The 23,077-nt window shown below is 40.0% G+C and overlaps 3 protein-coding genes across 6 annotated transcripts in view; 2 read left to right on the top strand and 1 right to left on the bottom strand.

The window, feature by feature from the left end:
- Positions 1-6,923, top strand: part of synpra (synaptoporin a) — a 39,391-nt gene extending 32,468 nt beyond the window's left edge. For all 3 annotated transcript variants that reach the window (XM_056240802.1, XM_056240804.1, XM_056240803.1), the window contains 3 exons: positions 4,224-4,422; positions 5,779-5,970; positions 6,414-6,923. In XM_056240802.1, coding sequence (XP_056096777.1) covers positions 4,224-4,422; positions 5,779-5,970; positions 6,414-6,680 — 658 coding nt within the window. In that variant the 3' untranslated portion in view covers positions 6,681-6,923. The remainder of the gene's footprint in view (positions 1-4,223; positions 4,423-5,778; positions 5,971-6,413) is intronic.
- A 5,029-nt stretch (positions 6,924-11,952) lies between these two features.
- thoc7 (THO complex 7) lies at positions 11,953-13,995 on the bottom strand. The gene is made up of 8 exons (XM_056240797.1): positions 13,865-13,995; positions 13,247-13,367; positions 12,981-13,108; positions 12,806-12,892; positions 12,663-12,720; positions 12,467-12,533; positions 12,288-12,357; positions 11,953-12,124 (listed from the first exon to the last, which is right to left on the bottom strand). The coding sequence occupies exons 1-8, from the start codon at positions 13,947-13,949 to the stop codon at positions 12,066-12,068; spliced, it is 675 nt and encodes a 224-aa protein (XP_056096772.1). The 5' UTR covers positions 13,950-13,995; the 3' UTR covers positions 11,953-12,065.
- Positions 13,996-17,000: 3,005 nt separating this feature from the next.
- LOC130075963 (ataxin-7) overlaps positions 17,001-23,077 on the top strand; it is a 41,679-nt gene continuing 35,602 nt past the window's right edge. The window contains exons 1-2 of one of the 2 annotated variants that reach the window (XM_056240834.1): positions 17,001-17,188; positions 19,711-19,806. The gene's annotated coding sequence lies outside the window, so the exon portion shown is untranslated. The remainder of the gene's footprint in view (positions 17,189-19,710; positions 19,807-23,077) is intronic. The other variant, XM_056240833.1, reaches the window with a different exon arrangement.

Raw genomic sequence — 23,077 nt, 5'->3', positions numbered from 1 at the left:
TCGTGCTTAACACCCATTTGGGTATCCCTGGGATAGCTTCCCACGCTTTGAAGCGTAACGCTAGAGGGTGAATGGCCAAATCGCCCTGATTGCCGCACACAGCGAGCTGAACAGAATGTGTGAGCGCGCTTACTGTGCTTATGCATGACGGCTCGCAAACAGCAGGGACAGGCTTGTCTGTGAGTGACTTCCCGATTGAGGTGAATGGGGAAAGAGTCACATCTGTTAAGTGATGCGCGAGCATAGTCACGGGCACGGGACTTATATACAGAGAGGTGATGGCTGGCCGTGTGACAGAGCGGGCAGAGAGGGGGCGCGCCCACGAGCCCGTGCGCGCGCCCCCTCTCTGCCCGCTCTGTCACACGGCCATTGACTAACACTCGAGCGGGCTGTACCCGCTTTATGTGAGTGGGCTCTGATAGGGACACGGGTAGTGTAATGCTTGTGTGTAGGGGTGAACACTGGGTTGTGGGCACATTTTCTACACATAAGGCACGTTTGGTCTTTAAGAGATTTCTCTGGGTCGCCGTAAAAACGGCGTTTGGGTGCAGGCAAGCGGGTAGCACCACCGGCTTGTTGGCTGCTGTATACACCACTGCAGTAGCCTGAGAGAAGGGGACTGACAGGGGGCGAAGCTTTGACGGCGGTCCGGCCACGGTGGGACTGAGCCGTCGTTTTCTCAGCGCAGCTAGGAGGACTTCGGTTTCTCAGGTTTCAGCGTGATCCGAGGCCGAGGCCCGCGGGGGGGCGGCGGTCTGCGCAGCTGTCTGAGCGCGATCTAGGGCGGCCGCCCTGGCGACGCTGAGAGGTCTGGCTGTGCTGAGCTGGGCGCTGTGAAGAGTCTCGTGCAGGAGGCTGGTCACGTGGGCGGCCTGCAGAGGAGCTAGCGCGACGAGGCAGGAAAAGGTTCATGGCTTGGGTGGCTTTCTGGACTTTCGAGAAACGGTCAATAATGCCACTCACCGCAGGCCCGAAGAGACCGGAAGGAGAGAGCGGCGCGTTGAGGAACGTGGCGCGTTCAGTTTCTCCCATGTCGGCAAGCGTTAGCCATAAATGTCTCTCGGTTACCGTTAGCGAGGCCATGCACTTTCCCAGGGCTTGGGCTGCAGCTTTTGTGGCGCGAAGAGAGAGGTCCGTCGCGCTCCTTAAGTCTGATACAGCCTCTGGGTGCCTGTCTTTCTCATCCCACTCCCGAAGCAGATCCGCTTGGAGGATTTGCAGGACGGCCATGGAATGCAGAGCGGATGCGGCTTGGCCGGCGGCGGCATAAGCGCGGCCAACACAAGCGGAAGTGGTTCTGCAGGCCTTAGACGGGAGCGTGGGCTTAGACCGCCATCTCGCGGAGGGCGGGCAAAGGTGCGCTGCGACCGAATCCTCGACCGGGGGGATGGAAGAATAGCCCTTCTCGGCGGCGCCATCCACCGAAGAGAGAGAGGTGGAGACATGGGAGCGGGTCCTGGCCGAGAGAGGCGCGCTCCACGACTTAGTGAGCTCGGCGTGGAGTTCCGGCAAGAAGGGGGCGGCCCGGGCCGCGGGCGCCGCGCGGCGACGGCTCTGTAGAAAACAGCCGTCGAGTCTGTTGGGGGCCTGCTCAGGGGGCGGTGACCACTCGAGCCCGAGGCGGTCGACGGCCTGTGTGAGGAGGCGCATTAATTCCTCTTCGACTCCGGCGCGGGTCCTGCTGGATTCGCGGGCCGAGGAGGAGGCGAGAGAGCCTGACCACTCCTCGCTGTCCGAAGCCAAGACGGAACAGCAGTCTTTTACCTCCGCCTCGTCGTCCGAGATGGCAGCAGTGCGGCCGCTCGGCGGCAACTGCGCGTACGGGGAGGGCGGGGGGGGGTGAAGGCGAGGCTCAAGGGAGAGGCTCCGGCGAGACGGTCGCTTCTAGCATCGGTTCCGGCGGCCTTTGGGAGCGGCACTTTTTCTTGCGCGGCGAGACGAAAGGCGGCGCGGCGGCTTCGACTTTAGATGCTTCGAGTCGAGCCCGCAGGGTCGACATCGGAAGCTCCTCGCAGAGGTCACATCCGCCGTCAGCGAGAGCGAGCTCTGCGTGCTCCAGTCCCAGGCAGAGAACGCAGATGAGATGGCGGTCTCCGGCACTGAGAGGGGCGCGGCATGAGCCGCAGGTGGTGCGAGGCATCTTTATAAAGACGCTCGTGCTCTTTTGTGAAGTTCCCTGAGGAACTAGCTTAGCTCTAAAAAAGGATACGTCACCGGATGGCGTAGCTTGCCGGATGGCTGAAGGTGGCGAAGGCGGCCGGCTTCTTCAAGCGCTGTCCAAGCTCGCTAAAATGCCCCTCAGACGGCGACGCGGCTTCTGTGAATCAGATGCGAAGAGCTTCGCTGAAGAGATGAAAACCAGGGATGCAGCCTTTGGACCTCGCTAATATACACTCTAGCCACGCCCAGTTTGGCGGGCTGTGACGTGATGAAGGCGCGAGCGCCTCTCATTGGACGCGAGTTCATTCTGTCCGTCCATAGGCTGCAGCAGTTGCCGCAGAGCGACCAATGAGCTCGCTAGCTAGCCCGCTCAAGGTCTGCAGCTGCTGCACTGCGTTGACAATGGATACAAAATTAAAGCTGCAGTCCGTAGCTTTTTTTGGGTTAAAAATGATCCGAAATACATATTTGAGAAAATACATAACCAGCCAGTGTTCAACGCTATCTGCTTGCCTTAGCTCGATTCAAAGCGGTAAGCTTGTAATAATGTTTTTAACTCCAGTGGTACTGGTGGATTTCCGCGGGAGATTCGAGCATGTCTTTGTGTCATATCTGTCACATCTGTACACATAAAGAAGGAGTCTCGGCTAGTCGGCTATATTGTGTGTGAGGATGTTGGAGGTGGAGATTTATAGCCTTTTCTCACAGCACTTGACTTGATACAATTAAACTTATCAATTTGATGGCGGATCCAGAAAGGTTCAAACGACAATCACCAGTGACAACAGATTCACCCGTTGTAAAATGCAAAAGACTTCGTTCGGAGTGGCTAACTTACAGAAAATAAGAGACTGCAACCGGACCCATGCGAAAACAAGGATACATATCGGAAGGACATTACATGTAGTCACGCAATGCTGACGTTGTTAACATTAACAAGTTGAGAACAAAGTATAATTTGCACGGTTTTGTGTGATGATACGCGTTTAATCAGCGCGATTTACTGCAATGTCATAACCAGAACAAAAGTGGATGTTACTTACTTGTTCAGATGACATTTTCCGGTGAAAATTATTATGTTAGTCACACTTCCAAAAAGAAAAATCTGTGATTCTGAATGCCAGTATCGACACCAGCGCGGTGATTGACAGCTGCACACTCTCCTCAATGTGTTCATCCGCGCTGTGCCGTGTCGAACTACAACTCATGTAAAGTTGATAATTCCGCGAATGACTGCAATTGCAGATTTCGAACAGAGATGGCGACAAAGGAAAAAATGCGGACTGCAGCTTTAAGGATAATTTTTGGCTTCAATATTTCAGAAAAGATTAATCTTTCCGTAGCGTAAGCTAGCTTACGCAATACGAGAGAACCTCTCGTAAGAGAACAGCGTCTTTCTTGACAAGCTGACAACACAAACCAAACACTTCCAGGTCTCAGCTACAACTGCAGTGTATGAGGGTGGGTCAAAGTAGACATTGTTCTTGGGCAGCCAATGATAGCATCAGTCGCTAGTGTGCCTCTGTAGCGTCAGTCGCTAGTGCGCCTCTTGGCCCTTAAGGGGTACATACGTGGGCAATATGCAAATTTATTACAAGCCTACATTGGTTTGAGCAGGTGTAACTCCTCCAGTACTACTCGCACCACTCTGAGCAGGATTCGAACCGGCATTTTTAGCATGGGAGGCGGACACGCTAACAAGTACGCTAAAGACCATAGCCTCTAGCGTCAGTCGCTAGTGTGCCACTTGAGGCAAGGGGAGTGAGGTTTACCTGCACAGCTCTCACTAGGTCTCTGTTACACAGGAAGTAAGGCTGGAACTCGTTCCAGGCAGTTCCGAATCGGTTCTTTCTTTTGGAAGACAACAACTCCATTTATCGTGCACTTCGATCTTTGAATCTTTACAGACCTTTCACATACATTTATATTACACACATGAAAGGAAACATATAAAAAAGCATAAAAGGGACATTATTTTATTCTAGCCTTGTGTTGACACTGAAGAATACCTGACTGCAAACTGTATAAAAAAGCATGATGTTTTTGTGGCTTACATTAAACAGGTTGAACCGGGTGGATTTTGACGTGCCGATGTGTGAGGGAAGAAGGCAAGAGCGGCTTTACCTGATTGGAGATTTTTCTTCCTCCGCAGAGTTCTTCGTCACCATTGCTGTCTTTTCCTTTCTCTACTCCCTGCTTGCCACAGTGGTCTACATCTTTTTCCAGAACAAGTACCGCGAAAACAACCGCGGACCTCTCATTGTGAGCCCTGGTGTTATTTTAGACAAGCTAAACATTCAACCCTTTGTGGACTTGCTATTAGAGAAGACTGACATACAAGATATGAGCTGCTATTTATTGTAAAACACCCACATTCAATTTAGTCCTACTTAGCATATAGTAATAGCCTGGGAAAACCCAGACAACTTCCGGCAAATTTAGATTTGCTCTGAAAGTTAGTCTGGCAAAGAGCTCATTCAAGCCCATTTCCAATCCGTCGAAATCGAGGCACCAATCAGAAACGTTGGGGCGGGCTTTACACGATGACGACAGCGCTGGGATATTGAAGCAGATTTTGTAGCCTACATTACAAAGATGGATGCCGCCGTCGAACATCACTCGTTCGAATCAGCTATCGCGTCTGTTTTAAGCAATTTAAACGTTTCCTTTTTGTTAAAAACCTAGCAAAGAACAGAGATGTTTCTCCGTCGCTCTGCATACGTCATCTCCTTCATCGCTCTGATTGGTTTTAGGTCTATCTGCGACGTCCGTTGGTGACGCCCCTCTGGAAATGATTTGTCTTTGACGCTTTGCCAGACCATAACCAGAGCCCGTCTAACGGAGAGCCTTGGCACTTCCTATTAGCCCCATTGTGTATCATATTGGTTGCAGTTCCATTAGAATTCCACTGGAGGTGATCGCGGGCGAGTGCAGAATGAATGGGAGTCTATGGAGCTAAATGGCTAAATGTATCTCTTTCTCCTGCTTGTCGTTGAATCAACATAGATTTTATTGTTGATTCCGCAAGTTCAATATAGATTATAGGCCAAAAGTCGAATGAACGAGTACTTATGTCCTTTCGATTTCTTACAGGTTAGGCCGTTGTTGGCCGGAACACGCTTCTGCTATTATGTGACGTCATCACATTTTTTAACAGATTTTTAGAACAGATAAGTGAACTTAAAAATGCAATTTTCAGCTGAGTGTATTATCTTAGCCCTCCCTTTTGAATGCAACTTTCAAATTACTTGACAAAAAAATACATCCTGAGAAAAGTGGATTTCTGGGGGTGAAACCCCATAGACTCCCATTCATTCTGCACTCGCCTGTGAGCGCCCCCGCATGGACAGAGACGTGTTACTGCAGCCAGTCCAGAAATCGGAAGTAACCAGACAGTGCCAATTCTCTTCAATTAGACATTCTCTGCCATAACTCAGTTACAACTGAGAATGGTCTGGTTTTAACCAGGCTAATATAGTAATGCATTCTTGCATGCAAATCCTTGTAATTGAGTTTAAAGCTGCAGTTTGTAATTTTATTAATGTTAAAATAGTTCTTCAAATTAGCAACAGAATTTGACAAATAATACATGTAACACACTTTCTTCATGCTCCCCAGGACTTCATAGTGACGGTGGTGTTCTCATTTGTGTGGTTAGTGAGTTCATCTGCATGGGCAAAAGGGCTTTCAGATGTGAAGACTGCAACTGATCCAGATGAGGTGGTTCTGCTCATGTCTGCATGTAAGGTGCAGACAAACAAGTGCAGCTCAGTGTACGGACCCAGATGGTCTGGCCTGAACACATCTGTGGTAAGGCATGAGACACTAAGATTTTGACACTCTATAGCCACACATATCTGTTGGGTGTCTAGACTTTCATTTACAACACTTAATATTGATAAGAAAAAAATAATCATATATCACTGTGTGTACACCTAACCCAAAGACTTTTACATTGTTTCAAGTAAATGCAGTCCATATCATGGTTTCCACAAAAATATTAAGCAGCACAACTGTTTTCAACATTATAAAAATAAGAAATGTTTCATGAGGATCAAAGCATGACCATATTATACTGTATGTGTGTGTGTGTGTGTGTGTGTGTGTATTGAAATATATATTATATATTAAATAAAAATAATTTTATTTTAAATTAAATATAATTTACTGAAGTTCAACAATTTTATTTAAAACACTTTAAAAAATAAATATTCATCTCTTGTAATGTATTCATCAAGGCATTTTTTCCACAGGTATTCGGCTATTTGAACTTCGTACTGTGGGCTGGAAACATCTGGTTTGTGTTTAAAGAGACTGGATGGCACAAGGGAGGCACAGCAAGGTACCCTGCCTCGTCCTCAGAAAAACAAGCCACGGCCTTCAACCAGCAGGTCTACAACCAGGGAAGCTTTGATCAATCAGGAGCTGCTTTTACTGGAACGGGGGATTTCGCCCAATCAGAGTACAGCCAGGTGGGAAATTATGCTTCAAGTGGGCCCGTCTCCTACACCAATCAGTAACCCCATCTGCCTCTTTGTAATCCCCTACTACAGGGGGGGACCCATTTCTAAGGGCAAAGTTCAAACATTGAGCACCAGAGAGGAAGGAAGAGATTAGTTTAACGGATATATTAAAAGTACATCCTTTATTTCTGATTAGATAAATAACTAAAGGCTTGTTTGTCCATAATACTAATATGTTTTAAAAATGAATGAAAGGGATCCTCAGATGTACTGAATGGTTTTTCGACTTCACCTCTCTGTAAATGTTACCGAAATATCACAGTTTACTGAACAAAGGTCGTTACACCCAAATGTAAAACTCAGTGCAATAGTTCTTGCTGCGACCAATGTCACTACGACCAAAAGTTTTTACTCCGACGGTCCATCTAAATAGTGTTTCTGCTTCGTGAAACATGAAACTCTTTCCACAACCTCAAAAAATTATTCCTATTCATCAAATGCTCCATCAGAGCGTTTTATAGTGTTATAAAGTTAACATAAATTGTCGTTTGAAACCTATTTTACTTCCATAATGTGACATATTTTACATAATGGAACCATTATGAATACAAAGTTGCTAAAATGGTTTGGTAAATGGCCATTGGTTTACACCATCCACCGAAATGGCAATGCTGCTTCAGAAACAGGCCAAGTTATCACATTTCCATCAAGTATCCTTATGAATATCTTCATAATATAATTTATATTTGTGACTATCTTTGGAATAACATTCACAGATGAATCTTCCACGATAAGAGGACGTGCTTTAAGAAAGTGAATGGGGTCCGTTTTGATTTCATGTCGACTTTTAAGTGTACCTGTCCTGATGAGTAGGTGATGCAGGTGTTTGTAATTTACACTGTATAACAGAGATTTCTGTTTTCATTTGTCAGTATAGATGTTAGATTGCTGTTTGTCAGGTTTCTGGATTTCTTATCCCCGGAATAATGTCATGCCAGTGGTCGTTGGTTTGGTGTTTGCACCATTGTGATTCCACATTTATATGGCTCTTTAATGTTTGCACTGTATTTATGAACTGCATGAAGTCGTGACATTAACCTGGTTTCAGTTTGCACACAATTTCTCTCCTCACTAACAGGGTCATGTTGTCTATTCAGTGACCTTTATTATGATCACAAGGTGATTGAAATACAATCAACACTTAATTTCCCTGCTTTCTTATGTGTTCTCTTCTTCATCGTCTGTTATTTTAAAATGCATGAGGCTTTATTAACCGCAAAGTCTATAAAACAAGACATATATGTTAATGTTCTTGTTCTGATTGCTGTTGCATTTCAATGTGAATGAGTTTCTGTCTTGATATACAGTACTTGCATTTTCGATCAGTGGGTGTGGATGCTTTGATGCCAATAAAGATATTGTGCATTCCTCTAGACTGAACTTACTGCAGTGTCTTCTGTTCTGTTGATGAATCTTCAGTCCACGACAATGAATCAGCGGTCTCAGGAGTCTTGCAAAGGAATTTGATGGCTATCTGACTGCCATTACGTTAATAGACAAAGTCAGTAATCAGATCTAAATTCATCAGGAGCGGACAATCACTCAGACGGTGCAGTATACAAGTCTCTTACGATATCTGATTTCTCATGGGCCTTGCTTACATAAGATTTGTGATGACTGTTCTCCTCTTTTCTTAGCCAAGGTTTATGTCTATATAGAAATTGACATTCAAAACTACACCTATGCTAAGAAATGGGATAAGAAACAGGATAAGACATTTGACAGCTTACCTTTTTAAAAAATCCATGCATTAAAAATGGATCTCTGGGCCTATGATATGATACTTTTTTTTTTTAATCTGTTCATTTATTCGAAAATATATTAAATATATAATTCATATATGCAATGACTTGAACAGACCTCTTTATGACAAGCATGTTTTTAAGTTCTGGATGAGTTTTATAAGGTCAAAATGTCAGGGAGCTACAACTGTCCTGATATCATAATGAAGGAAAAAAGCAATATTGAACTATAATCTAATAATTTAAGACTTTTATGACAAGGCAAGGTTATGTTGTAAAATGTCATGTGACTTAATATTTCCAAAAAGACCAAAAACCTAATGATAATAATTCATGATATTTGTGAAAACATTTTTTACCTTTAAAAATAGCTCTTGCAAATAATGATTGAGCTACTTTTCTTGAAAATGCAATCAAATATTTTCAAAACCATTTGAAAACTAAAATGAATAGAACAAGCATAGATTTTTAAAAGCTTTTTCCTTTTCTGTATCGTGAACACTCTTATATGTCAATGATCCTTCCATCGACTAATTTGAGAAGTTCACTTGCCAAAGATGCAAGCCGCAACATTTCCAGCTCAGAAATGTGACTTATTCAGAGATACGACTGGCGAAGCTCAGGTACTTCACATAGTGTACTGTGAGTGTCATTGTTCGTCAGGACAGCTTTAGTGGGTGAATGGATTGCCAATAGCGGGCCATTCTGACCTAGCCCTGATCTAATGCTCCTGTGTTACAGCACATTGGTTTGACTTCTTTTCATGTACACCTCAGTGCCGTTACCATAGCGATGGAAAGATGTGGCACGGCATGTTATAGTTGCTCTCAGGAAAAAGAGCTCTGTCTTTCAGAAAGGAAGATTAGGACAACCTGGAGTCACATTTACTGGTAGAAAAGTAGAGAGTGAAAGAAGAGAGTGTGTGGAGTGAGGAGAAACAGGCACAAGATAGATTAGTTTTGTGACCTCTGGGCATTTAACTTGCTTTAAAAATAACTGTAAAATGTGGCTACAAAAAAAAAATCCCGTAGCTTTAACACATTTCTATCAGTGTAGATTATTTCAGGGTGCAAATGCAGATTTACACATTGGGTTTTCAGTAGTCTAGTGGCAAACACGGCTTCTTGTTAGCATGTCCATCAAGAGGAAATAATGGCCTCCATTGACTGAGAATGACACATTGTGAAATGAGGAAGAAAAATATCCATGTTTCCGTACCTTTTCTAATTGGCCCATTATCACAGAAGCCCTCGGACAAATTACGCCAAGCAAAGGCTTCCCTCACGACAATAAGATTATGCTGGGAATGTTTTGTTTACTCGGAGAGACAATGTTCTTCATGTTTATATCCAATCTGAGTTTGAGTCATCTGGATGTGTCTTCCTGAGAGCTGATCTCCATTTCTTCAGGGCAAGGAGAATTTGGCTTAAACGTTTTAAATCAGGAACCAAATTAGAAGCACTGCATTGACTGCTGGGACTCCACTGGATTATTCATAGGATGGATGTGGCAGAATGCGTAATACTCTCCTGTTCTTCATCTTGCTGTGTGCACAGCTCAGCTGTAATTAGACAGTGGAGATAATCAGATGTTGTACACGCGGGAATCGTTTACCTGTGTCGAATAAACCAGATAATGGAGATTTGGCTCTTATGGTGACATTGCAGATAATGAGCCAATATTTTTGTCATTTTTCTGAGATACTCAAGGTATGTATGTGACAACACAGACACAGTCTTAGTCTGTTACAGAAACAATAGAGATCTTCAAAAGTGATTTGAGCATAAATGAAGCAAGCAACAAAAAGTGCACTGCAGGTAATTTTCTTCAGTTTTTATGTCTTGTTGGAGTGATTTGGTAAATGCCATTTTTATGGTGCTGTATAACAGCTCTGAAGTATTACGGCCAAATGAGGCCTTGTTTGTAACCTTTAAAACACTACAGTTTTGTGCAAATGGTAAATACAGACATTTGAGATTTTTGTAATTATCCTCTGACACTAAGCTACTGATTAAAACAACCACAAAATGTATTTTAGGCATAAATGAAGATGCAAAGGCCATAAAAGGGTGACCTTTCTCTTAACATGCCCATTTGAAACCTTCAAAATACAATATGTAAGCCAGAAAGTACAAACCATTTAAACAACATCATTACATCAGTAATTAAGAGTTAGGCATAAATGTATTTCTTAAAGCGATAGTTCACCCAAAAATGAAAATGTTGTCATCATTTACTCACCCTCAAATTGTTCCAAACCTGTACACATTTCTTTCTATAAATCTCCAATTATCTGAGATTGATAGATCATGTCTAGTCGTGTTAAATATTGTGGCAGTAGCGACATCTGCTGGTTGAGAGACATATTTATATTACTTAAATTTATTTCAGTGAAATATTTCGCTTGAGCTATCTTTCTTTAAAATACGGGTTGATATTCTGTGATATATAGTTATTCTAAATATTGCATAGGTGTCCAAATACTTTTAGATTTACCATTGTTACAGCAAACACATTAAAGGGATAGTACACCCCAAAATTAAAATTTTGTCATAATTTACCCTCATGTATTTCCAAACCTGTATGAGTTTCTTTTTTCTGTTGAACACAAAAAATGATATTTTGAAGAATACTGGTAACCAGACAGTTGACGGCACCCATTGACTTCCATAGTATTTTTTTCCTACTGTGGATGTCAGTTTGTGCCGTCAACTGTTTGATTACCAACATTCTTTAAAATATCGTCTTTTGAAGAAACAACATGGAACAACATGAGGCCGAGTAAATGATGACAAATTTTAATTTTGGGATCAACTGTCCCTTTAATGGGAGTGGCTTGAAACTCTTTTTAAATAGCATAAATGTTGGGTGTAAAATGTTGTTTTTATTGCATTAATGTACATAGTTTCCTATTTTTATGTTTAATACAAAGTTATTTTGGTCTGACCTCACCGATAAATAAAACCACACTAAAAGTGGTTATTTTTGGTGATGTTTATAACATTCTCAGTACTACGACAGTTAGTTTACAGTAAAAGTAATTTAGTTTATGAAGCTTCTGGATTTTACGAGTTCACACTTACAAATAAGTCAGATAGAATAAATGGTATGCATATTTGGCGTGCTGTCCGAGGAGAGGGCTCCGGGCTCGGTATTTGGCCCGAACCCAGAGTACTCCCCCCGTATTCCTGGCTGTGGAAGGAACAAGCCGAGAGTGAGGTGGAGGGGTGGTGGAGGGATGCTGAAAAACTGTCAAGGAACGTAGGTGAGTCGACTGAGTGCCTATATATATGCTTGCTCTCATGCTGATGGGATAGTCATGATGATTGTTGATGACAAGTTAATTGGATTGATTATTTGAACGTGCTCCTCCCGAACTTTGTTTAGTGAAACATAATTAAATGGCACAGTACACAATTACTGTACACAGTTACATATTTGTTTAAAGGTGGTTTATGTTACGCTCACAAGCCCAAACGTTTACTTAGAAGGGGCCATAAGCTAAAATTAAATAACTTAAACATAGATTCAGTTTGTAAAGAAAGCACTTTAATTCTGTACATGACCAACAAAAAAAGAAAGACTAAAATGAGAACATCTGGTGCTCATGAAAATAATAGGTACATCCTAATACAAATGTCTAGTCTCCATTGTCATTCAGACTCTCCTGGGTGTCGTCGCTATCCATCTTCTCATCATCTATAAAATGAACAAACACAAAATTAAGCCAATACAACAGACAGTATAACAACAGCAGCTGATAAACACCTGATCTGAACTAAAACTAATTGTTTTAGGAATTCAGATCAATATAATTGTGTCCTTTAGAATTTATTCAGATAAACTAACTACTAGTACTTACTCTCCAAAGTCTGTTGAAGTTCCTGAATGGTGGTGAGAAGGACGTGGAACTGTTTCTTACGAAGTTCCAACTGAAGATGGGTTAATAAAAAAAAAGAGAGAGAGAGATCAGAGTAAATATTGTAAGATGTGTGATGGTGTAGGTCTAGAAAATCATCAAGAAATACCACATTCCCTCACCTTGTCCTCCACATTCTCTTTGATGTGTGAAAGCTGCTGAAGCTCTTTGTCTAAAGCCTCAAGCTGCCTGCAGAAATAAGATCAGAAAAACACTTCACTGTCCTGTTTGTCATGTTATATAAAGGACACACAGACTACAAATTAAACACACAGTGAATAAAATGTGATTTCACCTAAATAAGAATTTCAAACTTACTTTAAGGTCTCATGTCTGTCTGGATGCTGCTTGATAACTCTGGCCAAAGCATCATACTCTACAAACGAGACATGCAGTAATAAATTAGTGATAAAACCAAATAAAAAAATAATTACGATTTCTCCAAATGAGCTGTATTGAACCTTGGCGGTTTTTCCGTATCCGTTTTGCTCTCTGGATTTCCTTTTTGCACTCTGCAATTTTTTCATGCGCTGATGTTATACTTGTCTCTGTATTGGAACAAATCAGAATATTTCGCTACGTGATTGAACAAATGGTGATGACACCAAACAAAGTCACATCGACTGGAGGACTTACCAATATCCGCATAGATTGCTTCATAATTCTCCATTTCTTTCAGGTTCATGTTGTACACGAGCAGGGTCTTCCCCATGGAGAATTCACATTGAGCCAAAGACGTCAACATCCTTTGATACTGGGAGAACCTGCAGCAACAAAGTCAAGCGTGAAAAGTATTTTTACCTTAAGCTATGGTAACTAATTAATGGAATAAGGTCTAAATGTCTAATGTCGGGTGTATATTTTGACCCAAGCTCACACATTTTAATAATAGATTAAATTACCCTTCCTCTGGTGAGAAATTGGAGTGGCACCATTTGGAGAAGCTCTTCATGAGCACATTAATGCGCCTATCGTCTCCAGCTCCATCTCCATCGATCAGAAGACGCTTCCTAATGACCTCATCTGCAAAGATACAACGATACCATTTAAGTCAATGTTTAAACCACATAGCAACAAATGTGGTGGGAACTTAGTTATTACAGTTTGAATCTTCCAGTATGCCATGGTCACACAACATGCTTAATGACTGTTTTGGATCAAAGAAATCTTCCAAGAAAGACAAACTTTGATACAATATATAAAATATTTTGCATATATATGTATATAAACATACAATTCTGGCACACACACACACACTAAGTATTTCCTAATTCACAATAATTTCGATGGAATCCATCGAGATTACATACATAATTTTTGTGCATTTCTTTAGTGAATCAGTTCTAGCTTATCACATGGCTAACTAGCAATGATTCCTCATGTTGATCTCATTTCATCTCATGAAGTTCCTTTAGTTTACAAAAACACATAAGTTAGTCGGGCACAGTTGTAATTAATCATACTGGTTCGCCAAATAACTAGCAAACACAAAATAAACACCAAAACAAAGAAATTCTTACCATCAGTGATGCTACCCATTCTCCAATAGGCTAACTGAACTATTCGAAAAAACTTTATTGACAGGCGCGCGCGGACACAAGGCATAAGCGCTCCGCCTCTGTTGCGAAGCAAATGAGCCGAACCCGCCAACCCAACGTATCACAGCAATTATTGTTTTTATGTTTTTGTTTCATCATTATTGAGTCAATTCAAAGTTGTGAGTAAAATACTCTTTCAAACGTTTCAACCATTCGTATGACTTACAGAAATGCTGTATCGGTAAGCAGTTCAGTAGTTTTTGACAGTGGTTCGAAGTCCGTCTCGTTTCCGTGAATCGGTTCACTAGAAGAACAGTTCGTTTAAAAGGACCTTTTCAAAAACCGATTCAGCCATTCTTTTACGCCATAACGTCAGTTCAGTTTGTTGTATCCATGATTCAGGTTATAAAACCATTAAGTCATTTAGGACATAAATATAATACGCATTTATGGTAAGAAATAGTAGGCCTACGGGTTAAAACAACAACGTAGCAAGTTTTTACCCATAACGTCAGTTCATTTTGTTGTTGCCATCATGCCATGATTCAGCTTCTAAAAACAAAGTCATTAATATAAGGCTAATAAGGACGTCATTAAACATAAATATAGCCTAATATGCACCTACATTAAGAAATATGACTGAAACGGTTTTTTACGTTTTGTTTACTATCAGCTCGCTGTTTTTCAATTCAGAAGCTGCATCCTTCGAAGGCCACGTCTTAATAGGCCGTGAAGGTCGGACTGAGCGTGGTTAAAGCCGGGGACACACTTAATGCTGGGGACACGCTTAACGACTAGCTGAAACATTCTAAGACTGAACTAAACACACTTACAGACTTTTCAACGATTGGAGCAGATTTTAAACACAAGTCAGAGACAGTTGCGTTCAGTCTGTGTTTTAAATCTGCTCCAGTCATTGGAAACAGTCTGTAAGTGTGTTCAGTTCAGTCTTAGAATGTTTCAACTAATGTTAGTCGTTAAGTGTGGGACGGTCTGGCCTACTGAGGATTGTTCTTGTCGCCTAGCAACTGTTACGCTGCAATTGATGAGTGACAGAGTTTGTAGAAGTTATTAAACTGTCTCAAAACAAAACAGGGTTCACAAACTGTCTAAATATATTCACCATGGTCCATTTCTGTATATAATAAAGAGTATAAACTTAATATATTAACATCTTAGTAAGATAAGGCAACATTTGAACTGCTTTTTATATATATATTTGAGTAAGTTGAAACACAATATTTACATTTAAAAGTGTAAAAAAAATCTGGGGTAGGCAAGGCCATTTTGAAGGACACATTTGGAGGCCGCATTTGAAGGAGCCTTCGAATGAGGACAGCCTTCGTCGTGCCAAGGTGATGTAATCGGCCTTCGAATGCAGCAATCGGTTCTTTCCGAACTGGACATAATATGTGTTTCAGCGTGTCGGTTGCACGATTTTGTGAACAGGTTCAACTTATTCACTGAACAGATCCAATTTAAAAGTTTCATGAATCGCTACAGCCTAACTACCATTTTTTATCATTGTTATATCGCCAAAAATTCATTTCAAAATTGTGCGCAAACATTCCAACCATTAGTATGTCTTCCAGAAATGCTGTAGGTCATTAGGTAGTATGCAGTTTAGTAGTTTTTGACAGAGGTGTTGTGGTAGGTCCGACTTATTCGGTGAATAGGTTGATTAGAACAGTTCATTTTAAAGGTTCTCTAAGCGATGTCGGGTGACGTCACTTCTTGTTGACGTTTAAAGTATTGCCAAACAAAACGGAGGCTAGCTAGACCCTCCCTCCTCCTCATCCTCGCACTAACCCCCCAAACCCCGCCCCCAAGTCCTTCTTGTCGGTGATTGGCTGGAACTGTTTGTCATGTTTCGGGGAGCGTGTCGCCGCAGTTTGTTTTTGTTGCTGTTTGTGGAGCCTGGGCTGCCTACAGAGATCGTGTTTCTTTACAGTGTGTTCAGGGGACAGGCAGCCAGCGGATAGTGAGGAGATGTTTGCTGTATGTGACAAAAAATGTTTTGGCCTAAAAAACGCGTGACATCGCTTAGAGCACCTTTAAAGATCTGTTTTTAGAAAAAAGTTTTAGCATTTCTTACACCATAACATTTGTTTAGTTTTCTACAGCCATAATTCAGCTCATAAGCATAATTCAGAACAGGTTTTTTTAAAAATTATTATTTATCTGGGACCCCCAGGGGGGCACAAGGGAATGCTAGGGGGTCCATGGAAAAGTTTAGACAAAGAAAAAAATACAAAAAAAGATTCAACTAAGTACCTAAATAAACAAATACATTCAATTAGCCTAAATAATAAACTAATTGAAATAAATACATTAATTTAACTAAATAAATAAATTAACAAAGTAAATAATTTGTAATTTGTAAAATATAAAGATATTTTATTTTAATAGCTGTATTAAAATATATTTAAAAATATAGGCCCTATTTGATTAAAATAGTACAGTAGTACTACAGAGAGAAAACACAATATAATATATTCAACATATTTATAATAATCATTTTCTTTATACTTGAAATTATGTAGCCTAACCGTTTTCATGTTTTAATATTCTCTTAATACTAGCCCACTCACTCATCGGTTCATATCCGAAACGGGTCTCGGTTCAACGAGTCTTTGTGAACCGGTTCACCTTATTCATTGTAAAGATCCGACTCACAAGATTCACCAATCGTTACAGCATTTCCCTAAACTGCACGTTTTTTCTTCTTCTCATTATTAGATAGCCAAAGTCATTTTAAAGTTGTTTCGGCTGCATGTGTCTATGATTAGTGTGATTTTATTTCTACATATGTCATATGTATGCAGTTTAATAACGTTCTAGATCTAACGTTATAGCGAAGTGCAGTAGGCTGCGTTTCAAAACCCAGTGAGCTACCTACTTAGAAAGCCTATTTGGGCACCAAGGGCGCGTCTGAGACGCTCGAAAAGCTGTTGTGAAAGCGCCCCAACCGCTCAAATGACTCACAAACACACATAGGAACGTAACAAGCGCGTGAACGACGGCCAGAAATGCTGTCTAGGCAGGCAGCGCTCTCGTTTTTGACACACCACCATCCTGTCCAGTGACAGGCGTGCTCGGTGCATGCGTGCTGTTGGAGTCAGCCAGTGACGTTCTTGTCCCAGAATGCTGCCTGGTAAACAGACATGGAAGCACCTGGTGAAGACCTCCACAGTCACTGAGCACTACACTCGCTCTTTGAACTGATCTTCATTTTCAATACACCCTAAAGCCTGCGCCTTTGTTCTCTCTGGCACTCTACCGGGACCTCTGAAGTCCAGGGCATTGGTAAGAGAACAATGATGACATCGAGATCAGCTGCTAATGTCTGTTCTGCCAGTTAGCCAGTTGCATGCTACAGCAGTGCCACCAATGGCTCAGCTGCTCAGTTAGCGAGGAAGCTAAACCTGCTGCCGTCCCCCCTCCCCCTCTTATGTGTGTAACATTTTATTTTGGTGATGTAATACTCAAGTTTACTTTGTTCGTTTCGCACCGACGACAAACCCGCTATGTTTAGTCCTTGTAGAAAACTTGTTGTAGGAGCTTTTCTAATGACTTGTGGATCTCGCCATTATTGCTTTCACTTTCCCAAGTGCACTTGCTCGTTTTTGAAGTTACATAGTGGATGCGAACAAGTGGACAGGGCAAGAAATTAATGGAGCCATAAGAGTGGAAACATTAGCAAAACACTTATAAAACTTCAAGGACATGACGTTTGTCAGAAGGCTTTTAAATTTGTAAATGAAACTTTACACAAAAGGGGCATCATTCAGGAGGGGACGACCAGGGGTGTTTTCAGACCACACACACTCAAACACACATACATTTTGTAATAAAATGATTGTGTTTATATATATTGTGTGCTGTGTATACACTGTGTTTTTTCAGTAACACTTTACAAGAAGGTTTCATTTGTTAACTACATTAGTAAACATGAACTAACTATGAAAAATGCTTCTAAATCTTATAGTAACCTTAGTTCATGTTAACTTTAACATCTACTAATACATGCTTAAATCAAAAGTAGTTTCTGTATATTATATTATTTAATGAACCTGCACTAACATGAACTAACAATGAACAGTTGCGTTTGTGTTAACTAACATTAACAATGCGATCAATAAATACTGTAGAGAAATGCTAGATCGGATGGATCTCGCATCAGAAATATATCAGATCTGACCTCGGCTCCTGTCAAAAGATATTTTGTCTTTTGTCCAAAACCAGTAAAACCTGTCAAAAGCAAGTCTTGTCTGGTACCTAAAACTCTAATAACAGTCTTCTATCCGCCTGAGAGTTTGGCTGAGAACGTCAGGAAAGAGCAGAAGGAGATGAAGTGATGATAATAAAAAATAAGAAGAGTTTAATAATGAATAATCTTAGTTTTCTTAATCGTATGTTTCAATGCTCAGAGTATGTCTGACAAGTACAAATCCAACAAGTGTTATTATACCAAAGCAGAAGCGTTTACATCCTGTGATGTGTAAAATCTTGAAATGAATGAATTCTCATATCTCTTACATTCTATTACTCATAAAGACAAACATCCCATAAACCTTTCAATCATAAGATTAAACAACAATATATATGAAATATAGTAATATACAATATACAAACATAAAATAACAAATCAGTAAAAATATTCAAACAACGAATAAATGATTAAATAATAAATCAAATGGTAACTACATAAATGACTAATGATTTTAAAATTAAATGTTTAACAGATTGACTATTTCTTCAAATTAAAACCTCTGATGGCTCATGCTGTTTTCACTGTAGTTCAAAGATATTGGAACAAACAAGCTTTGTATGTAACGGCTTTAGCTGTGCATGCCAAATTTGGAATATTAATTGTTTTTAGTGTAACTCTGTTTACAAAGAGTGGGTGTTTGCACTAGAAACGGAAAGACCTTTCATAGTTCTGTTGAATGGTAGAAACACTGTAGGGGAAATCTTTGACATCACAAAGAACATCTCATCATCAAGTCAATCAGCCTCCGTTTCCCTGAACACTTGATGCGTAATGCATTCATCACCTTCCATTGACACAAACAACAGGCTAATAGTCATTCAGTTACCATCAGAATGACGCTGTTTGTGTATGTCTATTATTTGCTTATAATTGATTCTGATATGTATTGTAATGGCTTACCAGAAACATTTTTCATTTTACATAAATGGATGAAGTCATACAGTGCGAATTCTGCTTTTTTCATGTAAGTTAATTAGGTTATGATTTTAATGTTGAATTGAGCATAAAACATTTTCACTAGTTCCTTATATCCCTGAGACGGATTATCAGGCTGTCAACTGAAGGGCTCTCAGATGGTTAGCCGGGGATAGTCGTTATTGGATTGGATTACTCTGTAGCGACGGGCTCCTCCTTAAGTAGATCTTGAGCTAGTAAAAACCTGTAAAGAAAGCAACAGTACGATTCTGTTGGCCTTAGGTCAGGAAGGCTCCTCTGTCAAAAACAACAGTCTCATGGCAGTTCATAGCTATTTTACGTTTTGGCAAATTGTCTAATTCGTATGAATTTGTATGTTCTTTTTCATACGTTTTTACACAATCTGCTTACTCCCCAGTGTGATCCTCATGCTTACTTTTTTTCTAAAAAATCTTACATTTTTGTATCCTTCACATCATATGATTTTGATATGAAATTGCCACCTGGTAAAATAGTTATGTTTTCCCTTGAGATTGGGTTAGTCAAAAAACAAATGTCCAATTCCCTAAACTGTGATTAGTTCACACTGAGTATGGAAACAATGCTGCTAACATGCCTTTCCTTTGTTTCCTTTCCACAGATTCCCTCACCAGCTTGTGTGGCAGTCTGGAATCACCAAAGCTGATGAGGATCTACTGACTTGACCAGTGTTGTTCCAATTTTTACTTTTGACAAGGTATGACGTGTGAACATAAATATAAACTTTTGAACAATTTCACCCTAGGGTTTTTATTTTTGGGTTTATCTTTATTTGATCAAACCTATCAGATAGATTAATTGTGTAGTTGCAAAATTTGTTTAGATCATTTTTAAGTCATAGCAGGTATAACTATATCTTTAGTGGGCTATGGTAGTGAATTGTTAATAGATGCATTATTATACAGTATAGGCCTGTTCATACCAAGGACGATAACTATAAAGATAAAGTTTAGTTTATAGATATAGTTTTAAAAATCGTTCTCAATATTAAAGAATAGCAGTTCACACTATAACGATAACAGTACAGAGGTTGGAATCACTTTCAGAATGATTTTATCCAGCTGATGAATGATAAAATCATTGACAGCCAATCAGAATCCATCCTGCTGTAACAAGCTCGAGCATTTAAAGTGACAGACATGCATGCACTTAGAATAAACAGAACGATATCGTCTGCTGGTGTTTACGCTAATATAGTTGGGGTGTAACGATACCCTAATTTCACGATTCGATATATACGATACTGAACTCACGATATGATATTATTGCGATACTCCAAGACATACGGTAAAAGGTTAACAAAAATGCATTGATTGATTGATTAAAATACTAAATTATTACTTTGGGGGTGAAAATGAATAGGCTTTAATTTGGTGCTGGCAACCCAATGCACAGGACAAAGGTGACACTAGAATAAAAATATTCATGATTCTGAAACTGATAATACAGAATTATGTTAGATGAATATGCTTGCACTCTGTCACTGACTAGATGCATTTAAAATAATGTAGGCAACTTTTTACTGGTAACATAAAACATTTGGCATTATCAGGACCCACAAATATTCCCCCATTGCATTATTATACATTATATTCAACATTATATATTGTAGTTTAATGTAGCACTGTCACTAAAACTCTGTAAACTTGATTTTTTTTTTCTCACACAGTAATTTTCATTCTATAATTTTCAATTTTTATTTTGGGTGAGCTATGCACAATGCAGATTGTCACTATCCACGACGATACATATTTTTTTTTTTTTTTTTTTTGTGATATATTGTGTGACACAATGTATTGTTACACCCCTATAATATAGTTATCTTTATTGTTATCGTGCTTGGTGTGAATGGACCTTAAGGACTAGTCCTCTTATATTTGGACATAAGGCATTATTTTTCACAGTGGAAACAAGTTTGAATACATTTAAAGGTGCATTGTGTAACATTTGGTTGGATCTGTTGACAGAAATGCAATATCATATACATAACTATGTTTTCAGTGGTGTATAAAGACCTTACTTAATGAACCGTTATATTGTTATTACCTTAGAATGAGCCATTTCTATCTACATACACCGCGGGTCCCCTTACATTGAAATGCGCCGACATGTTTCTACAGTGGCCCTAAATGGACAAACGTGTTTCGTTACTATGTTTATCTTTGTGCAAAGAAGCTAGTGAATAGAACACTGACACAATGATAAACAAGTAACAATAATATTCGCAATAACATATCTTTTTACTGAATAAATAAGTAAACATAATTTCTTAATTTATCTTTGGTAAAGAAACATTGCTGAACTGGCTACTCTCTGCTGTCTCAGACGACGACATCTTTTCCTGTCGGCCACCGTAACTTTTGTTGGTTGCAATTCGCAACCTCACCCCTAGATGCTGCTAAAAATTACACATTGCACCTTGAAAGGGTTAGTTCACCCAAAAATGCTAATTATCCTATAATTTACTCACCCTCAAGCAATCCTAGGTGTATATGACTTTCTTCTTTCAGTCAAACACAAATAGTTATATTAAAAATATCCTGGCTCTTCCAAGCTTTATAATGGCAGTGAATAGTACCATTTTTTTGAAGCCTAAAAAAGCACATCTATCCGGTTACGGCCATACGCGAGTCAGGTGGAAGAGTGAACTCTGACCTGGCCATGATGTGTTGACAAACACGGAAGCGTAAAATGAGAATTTTTTAAGAGAAATGTCAGAGGAGCTTGAGTTTGTTACCCAGCCCTATTTGTTTGAACTGCGAGAGGCATGTACTCTCACCTAAGCTTACGCTACTCCTACAGCCTACATCTCGGAACTCGACTCTCTCGTGAACGCGTGGACTAACGACGTTACTGGAAGCTAGTAATTACCGTCTATAAAGTTATAATTATGGATATTTTTCTTACAAAAACACATCGCTTCGCTTCAGAAGGCCTTTATTAACCCCCTGGAGCCGTATGGATTACTTTTATGATGGATGGATGTGCTTTTTTGGGCTTCAAAAAAATGGTACCATTCACTGCCAATATAAAGCTGCAAGTGGCAGGATATTTTTTAATATAACTCCTATTTTGTTTGGCTGAAAGAAGAAAAGCATATACACTTAGGATGTAAATGATGGGATAATTTTCATGGGGAAACAGAGTAAATACTGTTAATCAAAACATTTTTGCAGTAATTTTTTTAAATGACCCAGCTCTTGCATATCCTACAGACTTACTTTTGTTTAATATAAACACATACATTTAGGTAATGACTTATTGTAATTTGACTGCATAAATCACAAAATAAGCTTAAAGCTATTTTGCATCTGATTAAGACATGTTTGCCTCTACTATCTGTTCTTATTGTAGATGAATTGGCCCAGACATATTTGATTGTGTATGAGAGACACATTCTTGCAAGAGGAGAAATGGCTAAGTATAGCCTAGAAATTATTTGCTAATGCCTGTGCTCCAAAATGTGATTCATAACACGTGGCTGATCAGAGTACATTAAATTTAGAGCACGCACGTATTTATATACTTTTTAACAGTCTTACCTCTAACTTTAATTATCAACCAGGTAGTGTTTGTGAAAGTTTGGTAAAGAATTGCAGCAATGCCGGTTCATGCAACTGAGTCAAACTGTTCTTTGGATAAATGACTGTTGAAAATGTCAAATCACTCAGTATTTGATGTTCAGTGCATCAAATGATTAATTTCTGGCTGTCATTAAAATGGCTGCCAACCTGCCATGTAGACGTCTCTCCGTTGTTTGCCATATGCACTATTGTTTTAACCCCTTTAATCCCCAATTTTTTAAATGAACACATGTTTTGCTCCTTGGATTGCCCAATTTAACAAACTGCATGCATTGAAAAAAAATAGTTAAATAAATTATGTGTTTTAGTTCTAGTCACAATTGCAACCGGTGGAAACTAGAGTCAAACATTTCTCAAATTGCTCATTAAGACCAAACAAACAAT

The sequence above is a fragment of the Rhinichthys klamathensis genome, unplaced genomic scaffold, assembly GCF_029890125.1.
Source record: "Rhinichthys klamathensis goyatoka isolate OS25496 unplaced genomic scaffold, OSU_Roscu_1.1 h1tg000613l_1, whole genome shotgun sequence".
In the NCBI taxonomy this organism is placed as follows: Eukaryota; Metazoa; Chordata; class Actinopteri; order Cypriniformes; family Leuciscidae; genus Rhinichthys; species Rhinichthys klamathensis.
Note: the sequence above shows the minus strand (reverse complement) of the source record. Positions and strands in the feature narration are given on the sequence as shown.

What these genes read in the sequence shown, in the direction of transcription:
- thoc7 (XM_056240797.1), bottom strand. Translation starts at nt 13,949, where the DNA reads ATGCCTTGTGTCCGCGCGCGCCTGTCAATAAAGTTTTTTCGAATAGTT. An exon ending in AGCAATCTATGCGGATATTG is followed by an intron (nt 12,893 to 12,980) that starts GTAAGTCCTCCA and finishes GTTCCAATACAG; the next exon opens with AGACAAGTATAACATCAGCG. An exon ending in GATACGGAAAAACCGCCAAG is followed by an intron (nt 12,721 to 12,805) that starts GTTCAATACAGC and finishes TCTCGTTTGTAG; the next exon opens with AGTATGATGCTTTGGCCAGA.